At 40.0% G+C, this 22,500-nt stretch overlaps 3 protein-coding genes across 5 annotated transcripts in view; 2 read left to right on the forward strand and 1 right to left on the reverse strand.

Moving 5' to 3' along the window:
* Positions 1–4,514, reverse strand: part of LOC138038505 (speckle-type POZ protein B-like) — a 16,864-nt gene extending 12,350 nt beyond the window's left edge. Inside the window, exon 1 of the mRNA XM_068884386.1 lies at positions 4,370–4,514. The gene's annotated coding sequence lies outside the window, so the exon portion shown is untranslated. The remainder of the gene's footprint in view (positions 1–4,369) is intronic.
* Positions 4,515–5,404: 890 nt separating this feature from the next.
* LOC138038523 (tetraspanin-31-like) overlaps positions 5,405–22,500 on the forward strand; it is a 31,967-nt gene continuing 14,871 nt past the window's right edge. Inside the window, exons 1-6 of one of the 3 annotated variants that reach the window (XR_011130250.1) lie at positions 5,411–5,570; positions 8,339–8,506; positions 10,024–10,239; positions 12,572–12,706; positions 14,292–14,682; positions 16,741–16,972. Coding sequence is in view for 1 of the 3 variants with exons in the window: in XM_068884425.1 (XP_068740526.1) it covers positions 5,496–5,570; positions 8,339–8,506; positions 10,024–10,239; positions 12,572–12,706; positions 14,292–14,366 (669 nt within the window). In the remaining 2 variants the exon portion in view is untranslated. Of the gene's footprint in view, positions 5,571–8,338; positions 8,507–10,023; positions 10,240–12,571; positions 12,707–14,291; positions 15,731–16,740; positions 16,973–22,500 lie in introns of those variants that run through there. The other 2 variants (XM_068884425.1, XR_011130251.1) reach the window with 2 other exon arrangements.
* Positions 18,633–22,500, forward strand: part of LOC138038513 (neuroligin-4, Y-linked-like) — a 4,122-nt gene continuing 254 nt past the window's right edge. Inside the window, exons 1-2 of the mRNA XM_068884399.1 lie at positions 18,633–19,740; positions 19,942–22,500. The exon at positions 19,942–22,500 is cut by the window's right edge and continues 254 nt beyond it. Coding sequence (XP_068740500.1) covers positions 20,077–21,852 — 1,776 coding nt within the window. The 5' untranslated portion in view covers positions 18,633–19,740; positions 19,942–20,076 and the 3' untranslated portion in view covers positions 21,853–22,500. The remainder of the gene's footprint in view (positions 19,741–19,941) is intronic.

A 22,500-nucleotide genomic window follows, 5' to 3' on the forward strand; every position in this document is an offset into this window, starting at 1 on the left:
GGTCTCTCTGTATAGGCACAGAGTAGTAGGCAAGAGGTCAGGATAACCTGGAACATGACCACCTTGTATCCACACAGATGTAAAGGAGTTGTTCAAGCAAAGTCGTCCACATATTACTCTAATGCAGGGATACACTGGAATGGACCCTTACTGGCATACAGTAGCTGTTTGGGTAGACCAGAATATCACCAGGACCAAAGAGGAGAAGGTAGAAAAGTATCAGGACCAAGCATTTGAAACAAAGACCTCATGGAGGATTGAAAATGACATTGATACCCAATATAATACAATACAGTCCAATCTTGAGGCTCGGAAATGCCATTTTTAGCGCTCTTATTAACCCATTCACCCCTAAACCGGCCATACTTAGTCTGTCTAACGCCAGACGATTTTACTCGTCAATGGGGAACCCCCAGGAGTCCATGGGTTAATGTACAGACAGCAAAATTTGCATTTTCTAATGTCTTTCATTTCAATAGGAAGCCTTATCTACCAAATCAGTCAACTGTAGCTTATTCAGGAATCAATAAGTAAAATAAACAACGCTGTAATCATAGGGTCGAATGAACAATAATGAGGTCTGATAACTAGTTACGTGATTAAATGTGTACTGGCCGAATTTCTTCACCTACATGAGGATCCTGACTTTTTTAATCCGAAAGGAAAAAATTGGGTTTACAGTGCTAACACTTATAGTCATTGTGCAAATTCCAGACTGCAATTTCAGCATATTTAGTTCTAACACTTGTTTGATGCTTTGTTTCTCTGTCATGCTGCACAGCTCAGCTGGAAGCGTGCGACCAAAAATCAGGCAATGAGGTTAGCCAGGCCACTTATTTTCCATTCAAGATGGTGACAAACACAATGAATGCAAACAGCACAAAATTGAGCTTTCTTTTTTAACAAGCTTTCTTCCTATTACTTATACCTTGCTGCACCATTGAGTTTGTTGTTACTCTGCCATCTTGAAGATATATGGATAAAAAGCAACGATGAGATTGCTTGTCACGAAATGATTGCTATGACCAGAGTTACCCCCGACATCTAATCAAGTGGCCGGTGGAACTCAAGCAGACGGCAGCTTGTTTTCAAAACCACGAAAATGACTCCTCCTCATCTCTCTATGCAATGACGTATTACTGATTACACTTTTAAAATGTTTTAGGAGAATCAAGGACATGTCAGAGGTGGAACTACTTTTCACCAAAAACCTGTCAGTCTTTCAGTTTAACCGGTACTATTAGAACAACTATCAGGGTCCGAAATTGGGCCTTCCTGGTCGCCAACCCGACTAAAAATTGAGTACTGGCGACCAGAATTTCACAAGTGGTCGCCAATGGGTGACCTACTATTAAATTCAGAGCCATTTGCCAACAGGTGACTTACTTTTTATCCTGCTGATGTTTTTGGAATAAAAATGAAAGGAGTTTTCTCGTTAACTACCTCCATAACGTCGCAAGCCAGTGTCACAGCGTTTTGTGTTCCCCCGAACAACTGGCACTAGTGCTGTGTCCCCCCTTCCCTTCCCATAGAACATTTCAGTGCCACGTGTTCCCTTCAAGATGGCCGACTTCAGATTACAACAAAACAAAAAGAAATATGAAAATAACGGAAAGTAATCACACCATAATGATAAATATGATAGCAGAATATGAATACAGAAAGTATCCTAAACATGCATAAAAGCTAACCTTAGCTTTTGTGCACGTTTAGGATACTTTCTGTATTGGTAAAACAATGACCTGTGACCTGTAAAAAATACCAGCACTGAAATGTTCTATGGGAAGGGAAGGGGGAACACACAGCACTAGTGCCCAGTGTTCAGGGAACAGATAACACAGGGGAACACAAAACGTTCTGACATAGCCATGTTTTTTGGCAGTTTCTCATAAAATACGTATTGCGGGCCAAAAAAAGGCGCAGTAAAGAGATTCAAGGGACTGATGCAAGGAAGGTAGCACGGTCACAACATGGCGGCCTGTGTGCAACAGAAGGTGACTGGTGTTTCCATGGCTGAAATTTTCATCAAACTAAGGGGCAGATGGATTTCTTTATTACATTCGAGGTCGACTACATTTTCTCTCCAAAATGTCCCCTTTTGAAAGCGAAAAATAATGCTTGACACATGGTCATTGCTTTCCGGAATCCATAAAAAAAGTTCCAAATGTGCATTTTCAGGCGAAAAGTTTTGGCGACCACAATTTACCATTTGGCGACTGAAAATCTTTATCTAGTCGCCAGTTGGCGCCCATATAAAAAAGGTTCATTTCTAGCCCTGACAATATCAGAAGGAAAGTGCTGCCCACAAAAACCAATGAAAAAACAAACTCACTATAAAGGTAAAAGCACATATTCAACCAGAAAAGAATAAGCATTAAAGGATATGGGCCTTTACAGCTCCTTTAACATAAATCCCAAGTTGCACATATTTTAAAGAAACAAAAAAAAGGTGAGAAAGAAAAGAACTGCTTAAGAACCATGGCAATTGGATTCCACAAATTTGAATTCAAGAAGATAAAGCCAGAGCTAACACAACAGTTGTCATTCTTAAGGTTACACAGATGTCAGGAAACAGACTTTCTAGGCAGCAGGGCCTTTGCACTGCTAAGAGATGGCAAAGCAGAGAAGGAAATAACAGATAATTTCCAGTTTCAGATTCAGAGCAGAAAGAGATACCTTCCCTGTTCAGACAGCAATAACAGCATCCATTATGTTACTTTGTCACTTGAAAGATGGTTGAAGTATATGGCAAGGTCAGTTTCGAGACTTATAGTATCCAAGATGGTAGTGCTGGATGCACATACGTTCAAACACAACAAGGTAGCAGAAATGGTAACCCTACTACAGATCGCCAGGCACCTGTCACACTGACAAGGCAGCCAATAAAATGCCTACCAATCTACACTTACCTATCGAGGATGGGCAAGAGTAAAAATAAACAACGACAAGAAGTGAGCCCACTGAATTAAGATCCACAATGATCTGCTACATTGAGATAACAACAAAAACTGGAGTCCTAACTGCCCCATAGCCCAACACTGCTGACCAGCAAATCAAATTTCATTTAGCCGCATATTTATTGCACTTTTGAACACCATGCAAATTATTTTGTTGACAAAGATGATTCACCTTGACAAAGAAATGAAGCTATGTGTGTGTATCTCGACAAATCTTTAGAAACGGACTTCCATATGTGGATCCGAAACATTTCCTTTTGTTTTAGAAAATCAATATGGCCTCCAATCATGTGAGGGACAATGACTTAGAACCCTTCAAAAAATCTTATTTCATTAGTTTTTTTTCCAGAAACCTGTTAATTATGTTGATGATCTAGTTCAGAGATAGGAAAACACCCAGACAAATTGGACTACAGCTATAATGGTTTGATTTTTGTAATGTAATGATTTGTCTCTAATTTTAATGTTTCCCACTGAACCGGAAATTTTTTACAAGAAATGACAGCCCTTCCCCCCACCCCCCGAACTTTCTGCAAACCATGCTAACACTGTGAGAATTCTGTTGCAAAGAATAATCTTAGATGTCATTCTGAATCAATCAGCAGCATCCTAAAGCTCGTCATATGTTGAGTTCACTTGAACCATGCAAAGAGGCACAAATTATTAAAACATTAAGCAAAAAACACGAAGTTTGAAGAATTTCAAACGGGCATTTGAAAGGCAATCTACGTAAGCTTAATTCTGTTAAAATGTTAATTCCCAGCAAATAATCAGTCAAGCAAATCTGCTGTGAACGTTAAAGCTGGTGTTTTCAGTTTGAATTTGAAAACAATCTTACAGCGTTTAGGATTAGTTTAAGTACCTAAAAATGATCTTGAAATTAACACAAGCTTCGATAAATTACGTTCATTCGTTGCCTTATTTTTCAAGCCGGCGACAATTCCCTTGGAGTCGACGATAAATTTCTCGACGCGGATGAAATTTTGTCATTAGCAAACTGTTTGATACTGGTGCAATTTTCGAGACAAAAAAAGGTCTTTGATCAGGTTTAATGATTTGCATTTTAAGTTTTTAGCTTACTTAATTTTAATAACGCATGCAGAAAAGCAACAGCTCAGTTTTCACGCAAAATCTCTTGTCGAAATAACCACAATAGGAAGACGTCAATAAAAATTCGAATAGAAATCGATAAAACGACAAAAATGAGTCGTTTGCCGTAAAATATAGGTGCATATACAACCTGTTAACAGAAGTTTTCAATGAACCAAAATATCTTTACAGACCGAGACGTTAACCTTAGCAGTACCGGAACTCGTCAAAGAGAGTGAGAGCCGGACGGCAACGAGCCCTCGAGTTTTTCGAGAGGACGCGTTCAAATAAGGCGCCTGTTTCAAGTTGATGTTAGTACTTACCTTGATGTAGACACCAAATGAATAGGATCTGAACGTGTATTCTTCGTTCGTGACGCTTTCTTTAAGTGACCACTTCCTAGACTAGTTTCAAGTCTTCTCTTGTGTTATCCGGGAACGTTGCGCGATCGGCGCCATTTGTTTGTGCGCACAACAATAAGAGAGCACACAAGTCGCATTCCAACAAGTGTTCTGATTGGCCAGCTGAGTCATGTTTACATTTGACAGTTAACGACAACGTTGATGACCTGAACAACTAACCGACATCTTCTCTCGTCTTCCTCTCTTTTCGTGGCAATGAAATGAACAAATCTTTAATTTATAGATTTACTCGATTGTTTGATCACTTTTTGGTCTCTTTGAAAAACAAACAAAAAAGAAAACACACAAATAATATAAAGAAAGCAAGCAAATAAAAAATGGAAGCACGCAAGTAAAACACGAAAAACGCAACTAAAAAAGGAACGCACACAAATAAAGAACGTTAACCGAAGATAACATCTACACTGCTCTTCATCGCACTGTAGTATTGTTCCATGCAAAATCACCCTAAGTGCACCCAAAAAATTTAGGATCGATTTTAATGAAGGACAATAGTTTATTGTCACCCGCAAATTATTAGCCTCCTCCGAAGATGACGAGGTACAAGAATATCTGCGCAGGAGGCTATTGACAAAAGTCAACAGTTTCTTTTAACCCAGTGTTTTGTAATGGTGGCCCTCTAATAATTTGTGGGTTACAATTCAGAATTGTACTTTGCGTCTAAAGGAGTGCAGTCATCATTGATGACAATTTTTGGGTGAATTGAACTTTGTTACTATCCCCGTAAAATCTCTCTTATTTGTTATATCACACACTATGTTAGCCTGATTCTCAGACTGCCAGGTCACTCGTGTGACGCACTCTACTCCCTTTGTAGAGTGCGTGACACGAGTGACCCTATTTTTTTCAACAGTGAAATGTTGGAGGGAGGGATGGTCATTATTTTACCCCTCCCCTGAGTAGTACTTTGCGCTTGGTGATTTCAGGAATGACGTCATGTAAGGAAAAGCCGCCATCTTGGACAAGTCATAGCTGATTATCATGTGAATTTAGCAAGAACTTCCGGAAGACTTCCAACCTAAACGAAATGGGAAGCTCGCAGACTTCGCTATCGTTTAGATGCTATAAGCTTGGACTGATTTTGTTAAACATTCTATACATGGTAAGTTAAATTTCAACGTGATTGCGTCGCAGCAGCTGTATCACTTGCATGCTGTTTTAAAATAGTTTGGATCGATCCCTTCATCAGCATCCGGTCTACCTGAGAAGTTCTTCAAAATGATCTCGCGTCTTGAGATGTAAGCTTATCTGTAATTAATAAAAATTTCTTGTGAAAGATCGAACAAAAGCACATGAAATTGTATTCGTTTAGCTGATATGACAGCTTGTACTTACGAAAAAATGACGCAGCTCAGCGAACGATCAATTGATTGATCAATCGACAAAGCATGTTGTGTCCGGTTGTCAGTTGACTAATACTTTCGCTTGTTACAGCGAAAATTGTTTTTCTCTCTTACAGGAAGCTTTTAATTATCAAAATCCTAACTTTTTTGGGTCATCGGTGTGCTTTAATTTGTGAATTCGAAGACGATTGTCACAAAGCTTATTGTTCGACCCTTCAGGGCAATCGAAAAGGGAAAGGGAAGGCAAGGGAAAAAAGATATCTCTAAAAGCATTTTTGCAGGTCCTTTTAGACACACTATCTTGTTAAAATATGACCAATTTTATAGGATTATGATTAAGAATCTTAAAGCCGTGGGATTCATGACATTGGGCCAAGCCATTTATTATGTGCACCCCCCCCCCCCCCCCCATTGAGGGGCTTGGAAATCCAAGGGAAGGGAGGGGGTAAGTGGTGGTGATTTCTGATGGGGTAACCCAGTCGGTTTCTTTAATCTTTCCCCTTAAACCCCCTTTTTCTGAAGGGGGATGTGTCAGCACTTTGATCTTCAATATCCTAAGGGGGTAAGCTCTTAAAGACACCCTCAGTAGGGAAGGTGCATCTATTAAATGGAGTGGCCCATTGATTGACCTTCATTGATCATGTTGCTTCCAACCACGGGCCAAAGTATGTGAAATAAATGTTCAAGGTTCTCCACTGAGCAGTAACATGTCATTTTCATGGTGGATATAACGAAATCCTTGTTGTAATGAACACAATCCAGAAGCCAAAACATAAAATATACCCCGCTCAACACATGACAAAAAATAAATGCGAGAAACAGACCACCAAGGATAAAAAAAATCCTTTAATCCCTGCAGCTATAGAACAGCTTCACAGATCCACTCTATCTTCCTTTTCTTATTAATTCTATCAACTTTTATATTTTTGAAAGCTTCTTGTGGTAAAAGGTATAAGTAGCCAGAATTTCCAGTCCAATTCCCTTGTTTCTCTGTTTTCCAGCTACCTCCACTGAAATTTGTCCTCCATGTTTTAAATAGAAGATATTACATGCAGTGATACGAAACTTCTCCTCAAGTGTTGAAAAAACACTAGAAAAGAAATTTCGTATCACCAAACGGTCATGTAATGTTCTGTTTATTATATAAACATCTGTGAAATACCAAATCATTTCACTTTTATGTTTTGTAGTCCTCAGTGAAGAACAAGGGCGCAATTTATTACATAACCATAGCAATGGTGATCTTTTAATGTGTGAAGATATATATGTTATTTGCCAGCTGGGAGGTCCGAAAAACTGTGACCGAGGTCTTGAAAATGCTGCCCGAGGTCGCAGGGAAACACACTTCACACTAGGAAGAAGTAATCGTTCAGATCCTGAAATGCTGGGTAGCACCACATAACACATTAAAAACAATAATTATTTATACCTCGATGTAGCAACGATTTTGGCTGTTTTTCCGCGGATTGATTATATCAAGGTTTTCAATGTAACGAACCCTCAATATAACGACTCAATTTCCCCAGTCCCTTGGCACTTCCTTAAATTGAGGTTTCACTGTAGTTTGATCAATTTACTGAACTCATCATCATATTGACAGTGTACCTGGTTCAATGATGAGGTAACAAAATAAAGTGCAACAAAATAGTTAAGTAATATTATTAGTCTTAACTTTTTACCTTGTTCAAAGAACAAAGTATTTGATTTGCCTTGGACCCTTTTTTGGTGGTCACGACTGTCCTGCGCATGTGCAAGATTTTTAGAGAAAGTACCCCAAGTAAGAAACTAACTCGGTGTTCATGACGGCCACTAAACCACAGAAGGCTACGTGACAGACAATATCATTATTGTGTGCGTGACTGGAAACAAGATTTTGTGTTTTTGTAGCATGGTTATCTTGGTAACACATCTCACTGGGCTAATATTCTCCTGGTATTGTCATCCAAACCGGCCTAAAATGGCCACACTTAGTATTTTACTCTGTCTAACGCCGGACGATTTTGTTCTTGTCAATGGGGAACCCGTGCGAGTCAATGCGTTAAGAAAAACTATTAAAATATTTTAAAATGCAACAGCTATAATCTATTATCGCACTTAATTACCCTAGCGTTGAGTCACTGAATGTGGACTTCAGACTACGGAATCAAACTGGATATTGAGTAAGATTTCTGAACAAAAAACGCTGAAATATTGTGAACTTAAAAGGAAATCAGCTAAAAATCCTTCGAACAAATTGTAGGCTACTTGTAGCCTCGTGTCACTCAAATATTGCGGCAGTGTGGTAACAAGACAGAGTCAGAATTGACAATTATACCCCTTTGTGCCCTGGCCAATGACTTAACAATTATAATTAAGAGAAACAATAAATTTCTTTCTCTGGAGTAAAGATACATGGCTTTTGTAACATTTTCCTTTCCAGAGGTTTCTAACCCGAAATTACCCGGTAAGCAATATTAATGTGCACTCAAGATGTATTTCAATGGTAGTGTAATACCAAGACAAACAAGCTCTTCGTCTTTCTTCACAGATCGTGGGTTTGACTCTTATTATCATTCCAGTGGGTGCCAAGCTTAGTGCTGTGTTTACAAGCTGGCCTATAGTCGGTGGCGCTGTAGCATGTGGCGTGTTCATGATGTTAATGTCCATGGCTGGAATTTATGGTGCTGTCAAGCATCATCAGATTATACTCTTTTTTGTATCCTGAAGGATTGTTTGTTTATGATATGATTAGGCTCGATTTCTGCCGCTCACTCAAGTTCGGTCTCATTTCCCGAAACAGCGGCCAGCAATTGAGCCTATGATATGATATGATTAAGCTTTTTTCATACCGCACATATCACAAAGTCTCACAGCAGTTAAGAATTCTTTCTCTAGGGTAAGATTGGATGTGAGCTTGTAAAGGCAACTCTTGCAGCCACTACCAGTCCATATTTGATCTCACCCACCCACTCACCTAACTCATGCATGTATGTGAAGTAGGACAGACAGTAACACCGGGAGTCCCCCCCCCCCCCTTCCCCTACTTTTCACGAACAGTGTGTGGGTTCTTTAATGTCCCACAGGAAAGGTTGTGAGACAGGGCCTACGGTTTATAGTCCTTATTCAAGAAGAGTGGCAAGTCTAACCATTTGCAGATGTAATTACAAAGACAGCACTTTCTCCTCAGTTATTTTTTGAAGACCCTGAGTGTCAGTCCGGCCAGAGTCAAACTCAAGACCACCCACATGGCAGCCCCGTGTTCAAACAACTGAGCCACTGTCACATGGTAACAGTGATGGTCTGCTTCCCAAGCAGTAGGTGTTGTCGACTCCTCAGCAGCCGGTCATGAGGTGGTTTAGTTGGTTGAGTGAAGGGGTTAGTTTCTATAGAAACAAACTCCCGTATAAAAAGGACAGGGGTGCTCATCAGAAATTTTGAAAAGAACCCCTAAGAGGTACCAAGATGCTGTCTTCTGGGTATGGCATGAATGTTTTTCACCCCTGGGAGGTACCAAATTATGGGTTTTAATTAGACAAAATTAAAAATTAGTTACAGTGCGACGCACCTTACTGTGGCCACCTAACAAAGTTTTTTTACAAATTATCCGCCAATAAGGGTGTGCGACTTTGATTGATACTTATGTATCCTTGCAAAGGTTGTGTGGCTGTAAGTTAAACACCGTTGCACGGGTTGTTTAGTTGACATATTTACATGTAGTTGTCAAACTTATGTGAAAGTTTGTTGGGTGGCCACAGTAAGATGCGTTGCACTGTAATTGTCAAATGTCTCCTGTCATAATTTTCCCTAATTTCCCTAAAAGGTACCGCTGAAGCTCCTGCTGTGGACCTTTTGAAGAGGTCCAAAACCACTTTTTTAACCCCTTAAAGGTATGATGAGCACCCCCATCCTTTTTATATGGGAGTCCCCCCCCCCCTCCCAGGTGAGGTAGGTGTTCTGGGAATTCAAAACATCTCTAGGCAGTACATGTGTATTTGACCATAGTTGTGTTGTGAAATTTGAAGTGTATGACACTTCAGGACATGTAGCTCAATAGGTAGAGCATACAAGTGGGCCAAGGGCTCTGATTTTTCAGCCGTCCTCTTGTTCTTTACCAAGAAACTAGTTTATTATCATCCTTCCCACATTTGCATTACAGTGTTAACATCAGTAGTTGCATGTTTTCAGTGATTGTAAAAGGAGATTCAGGTGTTGTCATCTTTAACTAAAACTCAGTACATGGCTGTTATGGTCATCATATTTTTCATTCTTTTCTCTGTGTCCGTGGCTGCTCTTGCCATAACATCAAGTCAACAGCAAGCATTGCTGAAGAAAGGCTGGAGATCATTGAGTGATAAGTCTAAGGAAGAAGTACAAAAATTTGGGAATTGTTGTGGATTTGAGAATGCCACTATCCAAACTGGAATAGATAGTCACCCAAGTTGTGTTGATGTGAGTCACTTTCAATTTAAAAGCTAAGGAGAAGTCCTCCCCTTCCCCCCACCCCCTCGTCCGTTTCGCTTTCCCTCATTTCATTTCCAGTGGCGGCAGCTGACAAAAAGTGCCAGCTTCTTCACTTACAGGAGTTGGCTACAGAACAGGCCCCAGTTGTTCAAACGATGGATAGCATTATTCAACTGGATAAATCACTATCCAGCAGATAAACACTTAGCAAAACCGATTGAGTTATCCAGTGGATAGTGATTTATCCGGCGGATAGCACTTTCCATCGTTTGAACAACTAGGGCCAGATGATTAAAAATGGATTCTTTTGAACCTAAAATTAAGCTCATTTTGACAATGACAACATTAAGTGGAGTTTGGGAGCATTCGCTTAAAAATGGCGTGGCCCAGACCCCCTAGAGAACTGGACCGTGTGGCCCCTTGTTGATGCAGTCAGTTACTCTGACTATTCAACCCTTCTGCCAACTTCACATTTAGGGCGCGTTCGATTGACCCTATTTCGAAATAGGAATATGTGGCGTGATGATTAAAACAGTATGTTTGGCGCATTTCGAAGCGTCACAGATAATAAAAATATGTTTAAAATTGCAATTTAGCCGATGTTTGACAATTTTAACGTGAATCTCCGTAAAAACGAAGGATTTCTAACTTATATTTCATGTATTCCTATTTCGGAATACAGTGACTCGAATGCACCCTTATTGAAACCCTGGAATAGCAATACTCACCATTATGTCACCTATTGTCGTTAATGTGCCAACCAGAGGTTTATTAGCTTTCGAAGCAAAGGATTCTTTTGTTCTGTGGTTGGCAAAATTTGCATATCAAAAGAGTTGTTTATAAACAGTGAAGTCTCCCATTCTAATACAAGGTGGGCACAACGGAAAAAGAACTTGTAGAAAATTTTCCATGGCACTGTCTAGAAGTGTCTGAAGGTCTTACAGTCAAGCTATGTCATGCATGACCAGTTGTTTTAAAATTTATTTATTTATTTAGATGCTTTCATCTAGCTCCCAAACATATTATTACTTATTAAGAGATGAAAGAAAAAGCGTAGCGACTAGATGAGGGGCAAAACTGACGGACATGAAGTCCCAAAAAAGTTGGCGCCATTAGCATTTAGCAGCATTACAAAAGTATGATTTACAAATACAAGCTATGCTACATTTACAGACATGGCTAAATTGATAAAAAAATATGGTAGAATGGATTAACAGCAGTTGATGTAGTTGATTGACCTACAGTAGGGGCACACCGTTTTTCAGGTGCGCACCCGAAGAGGATGAAAGTCCTGCTCTAACTTATTAAAGTAGAATGATTTTAACTGGCTTTTAAATAATGCATAGGATGAAGCTTGCCTTATAGAGATTGGAATGTGGTTCCAGATTAGAACAATTCAGTTAAAAAATGAGTTTCTGAAGAGCGCTGTCGAAGTGGTCTTAGGTCAAGTTCAGCAGATCTTTTCGTGCGCCCACTGCAAAATGATATATAGTTACGGTACAGGAAATCTACTAAGTTGTTTAAACATTTACTCATAAAGCAGAGATCTCTACATTCTAAGTAATATGAAAGAGGTAAAAGGCGTCAAGCCAGTAAACGCGACTTGTAGTCAGGCCTGAGTTGGTGGTGCGGATGGCAGCCCAGAATAAAACGTGTGGCGTGCCGCTGAAGCTCCTCAAGCAGCATGAGATCGGTGATGGAAGACTGAGGGGCCCAGACTTCACTCGCATATTCTAGGTTGCTACGCACAAAGGCAAGGTAGAGCCTTTTCTTGCGGTCAGTTCCTATGTCGGCGCTGCAGTGGCGACGCAAAAAGCCAAGCTTTCGATTAGCCTTAGCCACTATGATGGAAATATGCAAGCTCCAAGTGAGCGTGGTGGTAACAGTGACCCTGAGGTCCTTCTGGGAAGCCAAATCTGTGTGCCAGTTTTGAACTTTGCCCTCAGGATTCTGAATTCCTGTGGATGTTTCCTTGATATATAAAAAATAGTTAGCCATGAACTTTCGTTTTATTATAAAATGAAAAAGAGAAAACTATTTCAAGCGTTTGATGAATTGTTGTTCAGATATTATGCATTTTTGCAGCAAGTTTCAGAAAAATGTTCAAGATTCCATTGAAATCTCTGAAGCTCCAAAGAGGAATTAGAATGTTCATTTCAGTCTTTTGGACACTGGTCACGCATAACATTGCTTGAATGTTAAAGCAAAAAACACAAAAGTGACTTTATGTCTTTGGCAAGAACAAATTGCTTATGGTAAATGTAGCTTTTAATTAATTAATGAACATTAAATAAAAATTCTTCATTATTTTTATTTTCAGGTTAAATGTTGCAAAAATAAAACTATTTTTTCATGCCCACCTTGTAAAACATGTGATGCATATCTCGTAGAACATGGATTGAATGCCATAAAGAATGCGGTTGGTGGTGTTGGCCTCTTCTTTAGCTTTACTCTGGTGAGTACCTTGTCAGTGCAGGTAACACTTACTCAAGGGAATAAGGGAACCATGAAAGTGCTGCTATTAAACTAAAGCATTTTGCATCTACATTATTAATCCCTCCACCAGAAGCAAAGCAGGGGTGGTGTAGTGGTGAGAGCACAGGGGTGGCATAGTGGTGAGAGCACTCGCCTTCCACCAATGTGGCCCAGGATTGGCATGACTATTCAGGGGGTAAAGGGGGTAGGGGTGGGAGTAGGAGGTGATGGGTACAATGGCTGAAACAACCCAAACCTTTACAGAAATGCTAAAGTTGTAACCTTAGGCGTAAACACTATGCTTAAAAGATAATGTTTAGGCCTAGTTAGCATTTTTGTAAAGGGTTAGGGTTAGGTTTTAGCTATGGTACCCTTCACCCCCTAGATCCCCCAAAATAGTCATTCCGCCTGGGATTGATTATCCGGATTCGACGCCATACATGTATGTGGGTTGAGTTTGTTAAGTCTCTGCTCTGCTCTGAGAGGTTTTTCCCTGGGTAATCTGGTTTTTCTCTCTCTTCAAAAACCAGCATTTGATTTGATTTGTAGTCTCTCCCCAATTAGTGGAGCATTCACGCTCAGCTAAGTAATCTTGAGACTGAAATTCGATTACCATTCTTACCTCAAAATTTTGCTTTTTATCTGCCGGGCAAGACGCGCAAAGTTATCAAAACTTGCAGTAATTTGGACCCACAACCGTGATGTGAGAGGCATTGATCTATTCACGACTTTACCTCACAAACTGCTTTGTAATGCAAAATTTCTTTGAAAACAGGAAGGCAAAGCAGTTTGTGACGTAAAATCGAGACTACAATAGACCCATGCCTCTCACATCACGGTGGTCGGTCCAAATTACTGCTAGTTCTGCCAAGTTTGTGTGGCTTGCACAGCAAAGAAAAAGGGAAATTCTGGGTAACAATGCTGATATTTGTTTGCTTTGGATAGGGAGATTTCTATTAGCAACGATGAATATTTGAGTTTAGGTGTTTGAACCAATGATACAATCATAATTTCCATGACTGTACATTTTTTCCCTCTGGAAAACACTTCAGAGGTGAATGAAATTAGCTGGTTGTGTTTCATTTGCAAAGGAAACAATTGAACTACATATTATGCAAAGTATTCAAACAAACACACAGGCATCAATTCAATTGGTTAAATATTCCAGTCTGGCATCTTGGTATTGGCATGGTTTGGTGGTGAAGAAAGCAAAATTTAATTATATAACAGTCATAAATGGACAAAAAGGAATTGTAGAGAAAAGGAAAAAAAAAACAAATATATGGGTAGGATACTGGCAAATGAAGTCTGGTGGGTGTGGAGGAAAATTGCGACCCAAAGAAAAAAGTCTCAAAGCCAGATTTGTCAGTAATGTATCATTTGTCCTCTCAAGATTTATGGCTGTTTGTCCCAATACAGATCCTGCCACCATGTTTTGGGAATTGTCTCATTGGAAAACTTTCATTTGCATGTTGGTGTCCCTCTGGTACTGTCACATGATTCGAGATGTGCAATTTGCACATGTCGTTAGAGAGAGATTGTTTAACACTCTTATTCTCTTCTAGTTTCTTGGCTTTTATATGGCATTCCGCTATCGGCATCTGAAAGATCCAAGAGCCAATCCTAGTGCATTTCTATGACCCAAGATCTTATTGAGTGTCAAGTATTACCAAAGTATTGATGCCTACATCACTGTTACATCATCCACACAGAGTTTCTTTTGAAGGCCGGTTGAAAGTCAACCTGATCATTTACACATTGGCAGACTGTGTCTTAGTTCAACAATGATGCTGGGATTTTAGTTTACTCCGTATTTGGATCGTGTAATATCTTTCTTCGGGGGCCACTGAGCACATTTCAAATTGGGGGGGGGGGGGGGGGCGGGGTGGGGCTAGGTTTTAGTAGTGGTCACAGAAGTTTGTGGGGTGAGGGGCAAGGTGTAGGAGGAAAGTGGGGGTGCCCCTCCCTCTCCACAGTCCCTGTTCTTGCTCTGTCTTGCCAAGCAAAGAAAGCTACTGCACTTTGTATTCCAGCGGCTTTGAGTGCTTGTTGTTAACCAAAAAACAGTAATATTTGTTGGAATGCAGAAATGATAGCTGAAGAGTGTTTCAAATTTTTATATCTATACTTGCTTATGTAAGTCTTCCTTTACTCTTTTATATTAGTTTCTTTTTTTAAGGTGTTGTTTTACTGTATAAAGTAATTGCCCATTCATGATCCAAACTTCCAACATGGAGGATCAGTGGCTGTCTGGCCTTAATTAATAATAATCACCTTCCCTGTGCAGCTTGATTATTTTATAAAATCTTCTGAAAGATGAAACTCTCTGCCAGTATAGCCCTGGCAGGCTTCCTTGTTAGGTTGGTAAGCACACATGGCTCTCCCACCTTAATGTAATTTCTCTGTAATGCAGATAATTTTTCTTCTAAACCTAATACTGAATACATTAAGTAAAAAAAAAACGTATTCTAATATTAGATGAATTTACTTGCCAAGAGCCTGGAGGTTTGAGAAATTATTCTGCATATGAGCAATGTAGGGAAATCTTTGTTGAATATGTTTGCATTGTTAGCATATGCCCACCAATTTCTAAAAGATCAGCAAAGAAATCAGTACTGCCAGAATGTTGAACAGAAAAACATTCTTTCACATACCAGGCTAGTAAACAATCAACAATCTACCAGACAAAATAAGGATGTCAGAATCCCTTTCTACATTTCGGAAGAACTTGCAAAACATACAATTGTCTTCATCGTATGACTGCAGCTGTATTTTTTGTAAATAGACAGTCTAATTACCAATATTTTCTTTTATTGAATTATTGATTATTGTAATAGGTTATTATTCATTTCAGTCGATTTAATTCTTATTTCTTATTTTTCACTCATTACTTGTACATGTAAGATTATCTTAATTATCACATTGTAATTTTTGACACATTTGCATTTAAACGAGCTATCGCTCATATGCGATATGTGTTTAAATAAAATTACTTACTTACTTACTTACTTAAATGTTTGTTTTGGAATTCGGAGCCGCGCCTGCCTTATTTCCTCCCGCTGCCGAAGAAGTTGTAACTTGTTAAATCTAGTGTTGCATGAGGCATAAATTTTTATGGTTGATATTGTGATACAAAGTCGGTGTCAGTTTTTTCATGTCATCTGTCTCATCTGTTTCGTGTGTATTTTGTCTTGTGTTGTGTGAATTTTGTCACGAGAAATTCCTGGCCCCATGAAAAATGGAGAGTTTGGATTGGCAGGATGCTGGTTTGTTTCAAAATTGGTTTATCACTCAAAAATTACCGCTCCACTGATACCACAGGTAACCCAAGTTGAATGTATGTGTGCCTTTGTGTTTGGTACGGTTTCTGGGCGATTAATTAAGAGCGATTGGGTAGTATTGGGTTCCTCTTACTTTCCTTCTATATGTTCTTTTCCAATGTTGGGGACCGAGGCGAAGCCGCCGAACGGAATCACCGAAAGAAAAGGGCCATAAATTCGCTCCTAAGGCTTCGATCGCCTCGGAATTCCATGTAGGACACGGACGATATCTCTGCTAACCATTCATCTTCTTCAGTCGAGCCGCTTGTACACTGAGAAGGAATTCGCCGCCAAACTCTGCAAACATGTGCTTCAAGAGCCATCCGATGAGGCTTTATTCACAAGCCGGAAGATCACTTAGCGACCCTCAATTGGTCAATAGGCACAGTGGTGACCTATCGTGAGTTTTAGGCCGGGTCGCTAAGCGATCTTCCAACGGTTTCGTTAACGCGGCTTGTGAATAAAGCCTCATCCGATGGTTCTCGAAGGAAATGTTTGCAGAGTTTGGCGGCTCGAATGCGGCTCGACTATGAAGAAGACGAATGGTAGCGGAGGTATCGTCCGTGATCTACGTGGAATTTCGAGGTGATCGAAGCCTTGGGAGCGAATTAATGGCCCTTTTCCTTCGGAGATTCCGTTTTGCGGCTTCGTCTCGGTCGCCAACCTTGGAAAGAATACATAGAGGGAAAAAAAGAGGAACCAAAAACCACCGAAATCGCTCTTAATCGACCCAGAAACCGTACCAGAGACAAATCGTAACTATCTTTTTCTATTTTCTGTGAGTTTCTTCGTACTTGTCTCAGAGCCTACACTGTAGTTCGTTTTCCCAAAGTTTCATTGTTTTCATAACTACTCATTTATGATTATCGTGGTCGTTTTTGTCGCACGAACTGTTTTGTATAGTGAAATAAATATTTATCTTGCGATTGAGATTGTTGTTCATTTTTCCGCGCGGGGGATTACAACAACCAGCAATGAGGTATTTTTCCCTCAACCTCGTTCCTAGTGTCTCTCTTCTCTGCCTCCATTGTCGTGATGGACAAACGACAAAAAACGAGGTTGTTTTTTAACCGTTTCTTGACGCTTGCAGAAGTTCCGGTTAGAGGTGGCTGTGTCAATCAACCGTCCATCACCGCAGGTGCACAACCCAACACGTTCCACATGTGAAACGCGAGCACAAAGCAACCACTCCTAACTGAAAACGTGACGCGTGGCCAAAAATAAGCGAAAAAGGAAAGATGCAAGATATTTTGACCAATCGCCATTCGAAGCAATCCCGCAGTGTTCAACGAGTATTCGTGATTATAAGTTTCTGTTAAACTTTTTAAACGAGTTGCAATCGGTTTCTCGTCTCAACGTGAGAGTATGCTCTCTATGTAGGAAAGGATGAAACCTCCTCGTAAATCAATCGTGCGCATTCTTTTAAAATCCTTAATTAACCACTTCCTTGAATTCCAACATGCTTCTATTGTATTATTAAAAGTTCTCTCAAATTCATCCACGTATTTGAAATCTGAAGTACAGTGTTGTGTATAATTCCGTTGTTTGGGCATCAAACTGTTGTAGTTGTTATTTTCGTTCTCAAGAGATCGGGTGTTGTTTATCTTCGCTTACCTCAAACACCTTTCATTTAAGTATGGACAAAAAAAACTCGGAATCCGGAAGAAAAGTTTATTCCTTAGCTAGTTTGTGTCTGAATTACTTTTACTGATTTGGTTCTCTGTAATTCGTTGCTAGAGAGAGAAAAACGAAACGTCGCTTGTTGTATTATGGAAATCAGCTTAGAGCAGTTAAAAGGCAAGTGAAACGCGAAGTTACGTTAGTACTTAGTAGTACTTTGGTCGCAGAAGATGAGATATGCGTGTTGTCATAATATTTGCATTGGTTTCACTCAAGTAACACTTCAAACTGCGGACAATACTGAACATTTATCGGATGTGTGTTGATTACAACATATGATTGAATATGATGAGTGAATCATTAACTGCCGGCAGGCCGGTCTTTCCTTCCACATCACAGAACTTCATGCAAGACTATTGAAAACATTATAAATCGTTTTTAATATATCAGTTTTTTAAATATCGTTTTGTGACCTGTATTTTTCTAGCTTGAAGCTTTTTGTCGCAAATTCTCCCTACTTACCTGCGAGAACGAAGTACACATAATTTGACAGAAAAACATTAGCATTCAGGAAGAAAAACCCCTGAAATTTTCGCATTCATGTATGCCGTGATTTCAGATTCTATGCTCTAATCTTGTTATCTTTAAGGATCAAATATTTTTGGATAATGAATATTGAAAGGTGTGTTTGTAACAGTTGCTGAGTGAAGCCGAAAAGCCCGTTGACGCCAAAGAAAGAAAAGATGTGGTAAATTATGATTACTTTTATCTATTAGCGATCTGCCTATCTGCAAACATGTGGATTTACTCTAAAAATTGCCTAAAGGATGGATTTCGCAAACGAAGTCTTCCAAAACATGAGTTTGTTGTTCACTGACATCGAACTTTTCGGACTTAACAATAAGCAAAGTCACAAAGCCATGCAAAGCTTTAAGATGAAAAAACCGTCCTTTTCTTCTGGAGTGAAAATCATGAATGTTCGGTGTTTTATTTCAAGGTCATTTGATTCTCCAGAAATACTCTTTAATTCCTGTTCATACGGTAAAAAATATAGTATTTCCTTATTTATCAACTGTCAATATTTTTTAAATAGGATTACGAGAAAGGTGAGTAAAAAAACGTTCGGCTTCGGAATACACGAATCCCACGTGACAGATAATTTTCACGACACCTGTTTCCTTGACATTTTGCGTAGCGGACAAATTGTGGGTATTGAACGAAGAGACTCTCAGATAACTAGTCGATGAGCATTACTTTTAAGGAAAAGATATTCGCTTTGCAGCCTGTTCAATTTCAAAAGAAACGCCTTTTAAACAGCGAGAAAATTCCAAACAGGCTTAATTTAAAGCGCTGAAGTTACACGGTCGCATTTCAGTCGTGTCAAAGCCGATAGAAAAACTGCGCCAATTACTCATAAAACCTGGAATAATCTATATATTGTGATTGTTTTAGAGTTTTACTCTTATTACTCCGGAGAATCTTTAGTTTCCCTTGTAATGCACAACGAACCAGTGAAAGCTATTTTCCCAAGGCATAATTTCAGTACTAGATACATTGTGTGAGATGTTACCGCGGATTATTACTAAGTAATTAAGTAAAACTGACTTATGCACCAAAAGACTTATTAGGTAGTCATCACAGGAAATGAGCTTTTTCTTCTTTTTTTTTCACTATCATCTTGGATGATCGAAACATGCTTCCATTGTTTAACACAGTACTTTGGTTGTCAGTGATTTACTAATTGCATTGCAGCGATGAAAGATATTGCAGATATGAAAGTTCAAGAATTAGTTTCGTAAAATGCTAATAATAATCGTCGAATTTTTTTCCGCAGTAAGCTGTTTTTAAAGACAATAACATCACCAAATTTGCATTTGCCTCCGGAACTCTGAAGGGCAAAATCCTTTCACCGCTTCAACTCCAAATTCTATTAAGAGGCCGTGACAAGACTGTTCACTCCAAGACGCAATCTTGATCCTTTTCCCAAATATGTTCTATTTTTGCCATTAATCCTTAACTTTTGTATCTGCCTTTTCTAAATACTCAGAAAGTGACCGCATTTTGAGGATTTCAGGTAGGTTATGGCAATATCCGTACAAAACGATGCGTAGATGTATTCAACCGTTAAGTCTTCAATCGTCTTTCCTAATTTACGGCTTACGCAATGTTAAGTATATCAGCCACATCTTTGCTTCTTCTGATCTCAGCTAACATTACTCCGCCCCTTGAGGTCTTGAACTCAAATACGCATATTTTTGCGATCATTTATTCGTAGAGCGCTGACCTATTGAAAACCAATGTGCTCGACCCGGATTTGTTGCCTGCTAACTTCCTCTATTAAGTCACCGATCTTTCAAGTGCTGTGATCCTCACACTAAGCTATCAACCGACGAGATCATTGCTAATCACGATGTGGTATGAGAGTGTCATTTTGGCGACTATTTCGTACGTGTTTACAAGAGATGGTCATTTTCTGGTGCAGTCTGCAGCTGCTGAGCCTGTCGTTGATACGAAATATGGATCAATACAAGGTGTCATCCGCCATTTCCCGAACATCAACAAGCCCATAAAATCTGTAAACAAATTTCTCGGGATCCCGTACGCAGCGTCGCCTACAGGGCACCTTCGTTTCATGGCTCCTGAGAAACCGCGTGCTTGGAAACCAGACGTTTACAACGCGTCCTTTTACAGGAGTATGTGCATTCAGCCTCCCGATTATCTTTTCTGGCGGGATTTTTCGCACCCTGAAAGCGAAGATTGCCTTTACCTAAACGTTTTTACGCCAGTGCGCAGCAATAGCACTTCCGCGGAAGACCTGTACCCGGTCATGGTTTATATTCACGGTGGTGGGTACGAGATTGGAACCCCTGCAGTATCGCCAGGAGATGTCATCCCTTTGTGGGGTGTTGCGTTAGTTACAATACAATATCGCTTAGGTCCGCTTGGCTTTGCTACAACCGGCGATTCGATGGCACCTGGAAATTATGGGATGCTAGATCAGCTCGAAGCTCTGAAATGGGTGCAGGAAAATATCCAAGCATTTGGAGGCGACAAGTCAAAAGTTACTATATTCGGTGAAAGCGCCGGGGGTTCTAGCGTCGGCCTCCTAATCATGTCACCACTGTCTAAAAATCTCTTCCACCATGCAATCGCCATGAGTGGTTGTGAGCTCTCGCCGTATGCCTTCGGCGACAAAACAGCCGCGATTTCACACACGAAAAAGCTGGCCTCAAATCTTGGGTGTTCAACCGATGAAAGCTCTGAAATCATCGATTGTCTTCGATCTGTAGAAGCTCGTAAACTGCTGATTGGAAACAACGCTAATATTTGGCGACCTGTAGTGGATGGAAACTTTCTCACAGACACACCTGAGGAACTCAGAAAATCCGGGAAATTCAATCGCGTGACTATGATGGCGGGTTTTACTAGTCAAGAGGGTTCTTTCTTTTTCTCAACACTAATAAATAACGTGACTTCTAAGAATATTCGTTTCAAGACGAAGAAAGCGCTCACGTATATACTCAACAAGTACGGACAAACTTGGAAGGAGGATTCAAAAATCTCAGAAACTCTGTTAGATGCTGTTGTCTTTATGAACACTCCGTGGCCTTATGAGAACGAGGTTTACAAAGTCAGACGAGGTTTCGCTGATACTGTCACTGACTCATGTGTAGCTGAGCCTGCGCATTCGAGCCTGCTTTATCACAGCGAGGTGAAAGCGACTTACATGTACGAGTTTGCGCACCTTTCGAAACTCAACCCCGCAGCTCATTGGCTGGGCGTGCAACACAAGGACGATACGCCTTATCAGTTTGGTTTTCCACTCATGAACCTCACCGTTCTTCAAACCTACGACGAGGCAGATAGAAATGTGAGCGAGACGATTATAACTTTGTTCACGAACTTCGCCAAATATGGGAACCCCACACCCCAGCCCGTGCGTGGTGCATCATGGGAAAGGTTTAACTCCAGCAACAGAGCATACCTGCGCATTGAGGAACCGCTCGGTATGGCAGTGAACTACTACCCAGCCAGGATGGCATTCTGGGGTGACTATTCTAAGAAACTGATGGCAAATAAATCTTGTCCGTTTGTTGCTGCCATGTCACGTGGAAGCAGTGAATTCCAGAGTGCAACAGTGCAGTACAGTTTTGTCGTGCTTTTGTTGTTTTTGAACCTTGTTTGATTAAAAGAATTTAAAATAATATGTTAATAGTATATTACAGCTTCAAAGCAATAATCCTTTGAGGTAAATCAGTAAGATATGAACATTTAGATATACATATTCACTTCAATGTTATATACCATGTACTCTTCTTGGCTGCAGAACCAACTTTGAGCCATCTTTTGATTTTTGTTTTTTATCATTTGGATTATTTAGGGGTATCGAATGGCCTCTGCGAGCATTTGCAAGCATGCGCGGTCTCGGTCAGTTTATTTTGCGAGGACTAGCAGTGATCAACTTATTTGTCTTGCTAGCAGCGGGAACTTTTGTAAATTGCAGGTGGCGAGTAATAAGTAATTTTCCGCTTGCGTGCAAACTCTTTTTAAAAAATTGCTTTTGCATGTTGTCGTCCTGTGGACGAAGCCTTGAAGCTTTTAAGCCACTTTGAAGTTTTTGGGAAATGGAAAAAAACGTTTTTTGTTTAACATATTTTGGTTTTATAATCTTAGAATCTTCTGAGGTCATGCAACGTATGGTTTAGTTTTGCAATTGAACTTGTGAAAGCTACATTGAAAGGAGCTCAGTACTGTGTAAAAACGGCCGATTGCAGAGTGGCGAATTTCAGCCCGAAAATAATTTAACCAGGGCATGCACATCGGCTGTGTGGAT

The sequence above is a fragment of the Montipora capricornis genome, chromosome 1, assembly GCF_036669925.1.
Source record: "Montipora capricornis isolate CH-2021 chromosome 1, ASM3666992v2, whole genome shotgun sequence".
Classification (NCBI taxonomy): Eukaryota; Metazoa; Cnidaria; class Anthozoa; order Scleractinia; family Acroporidae; genus Montipora; species Montipora capricornis.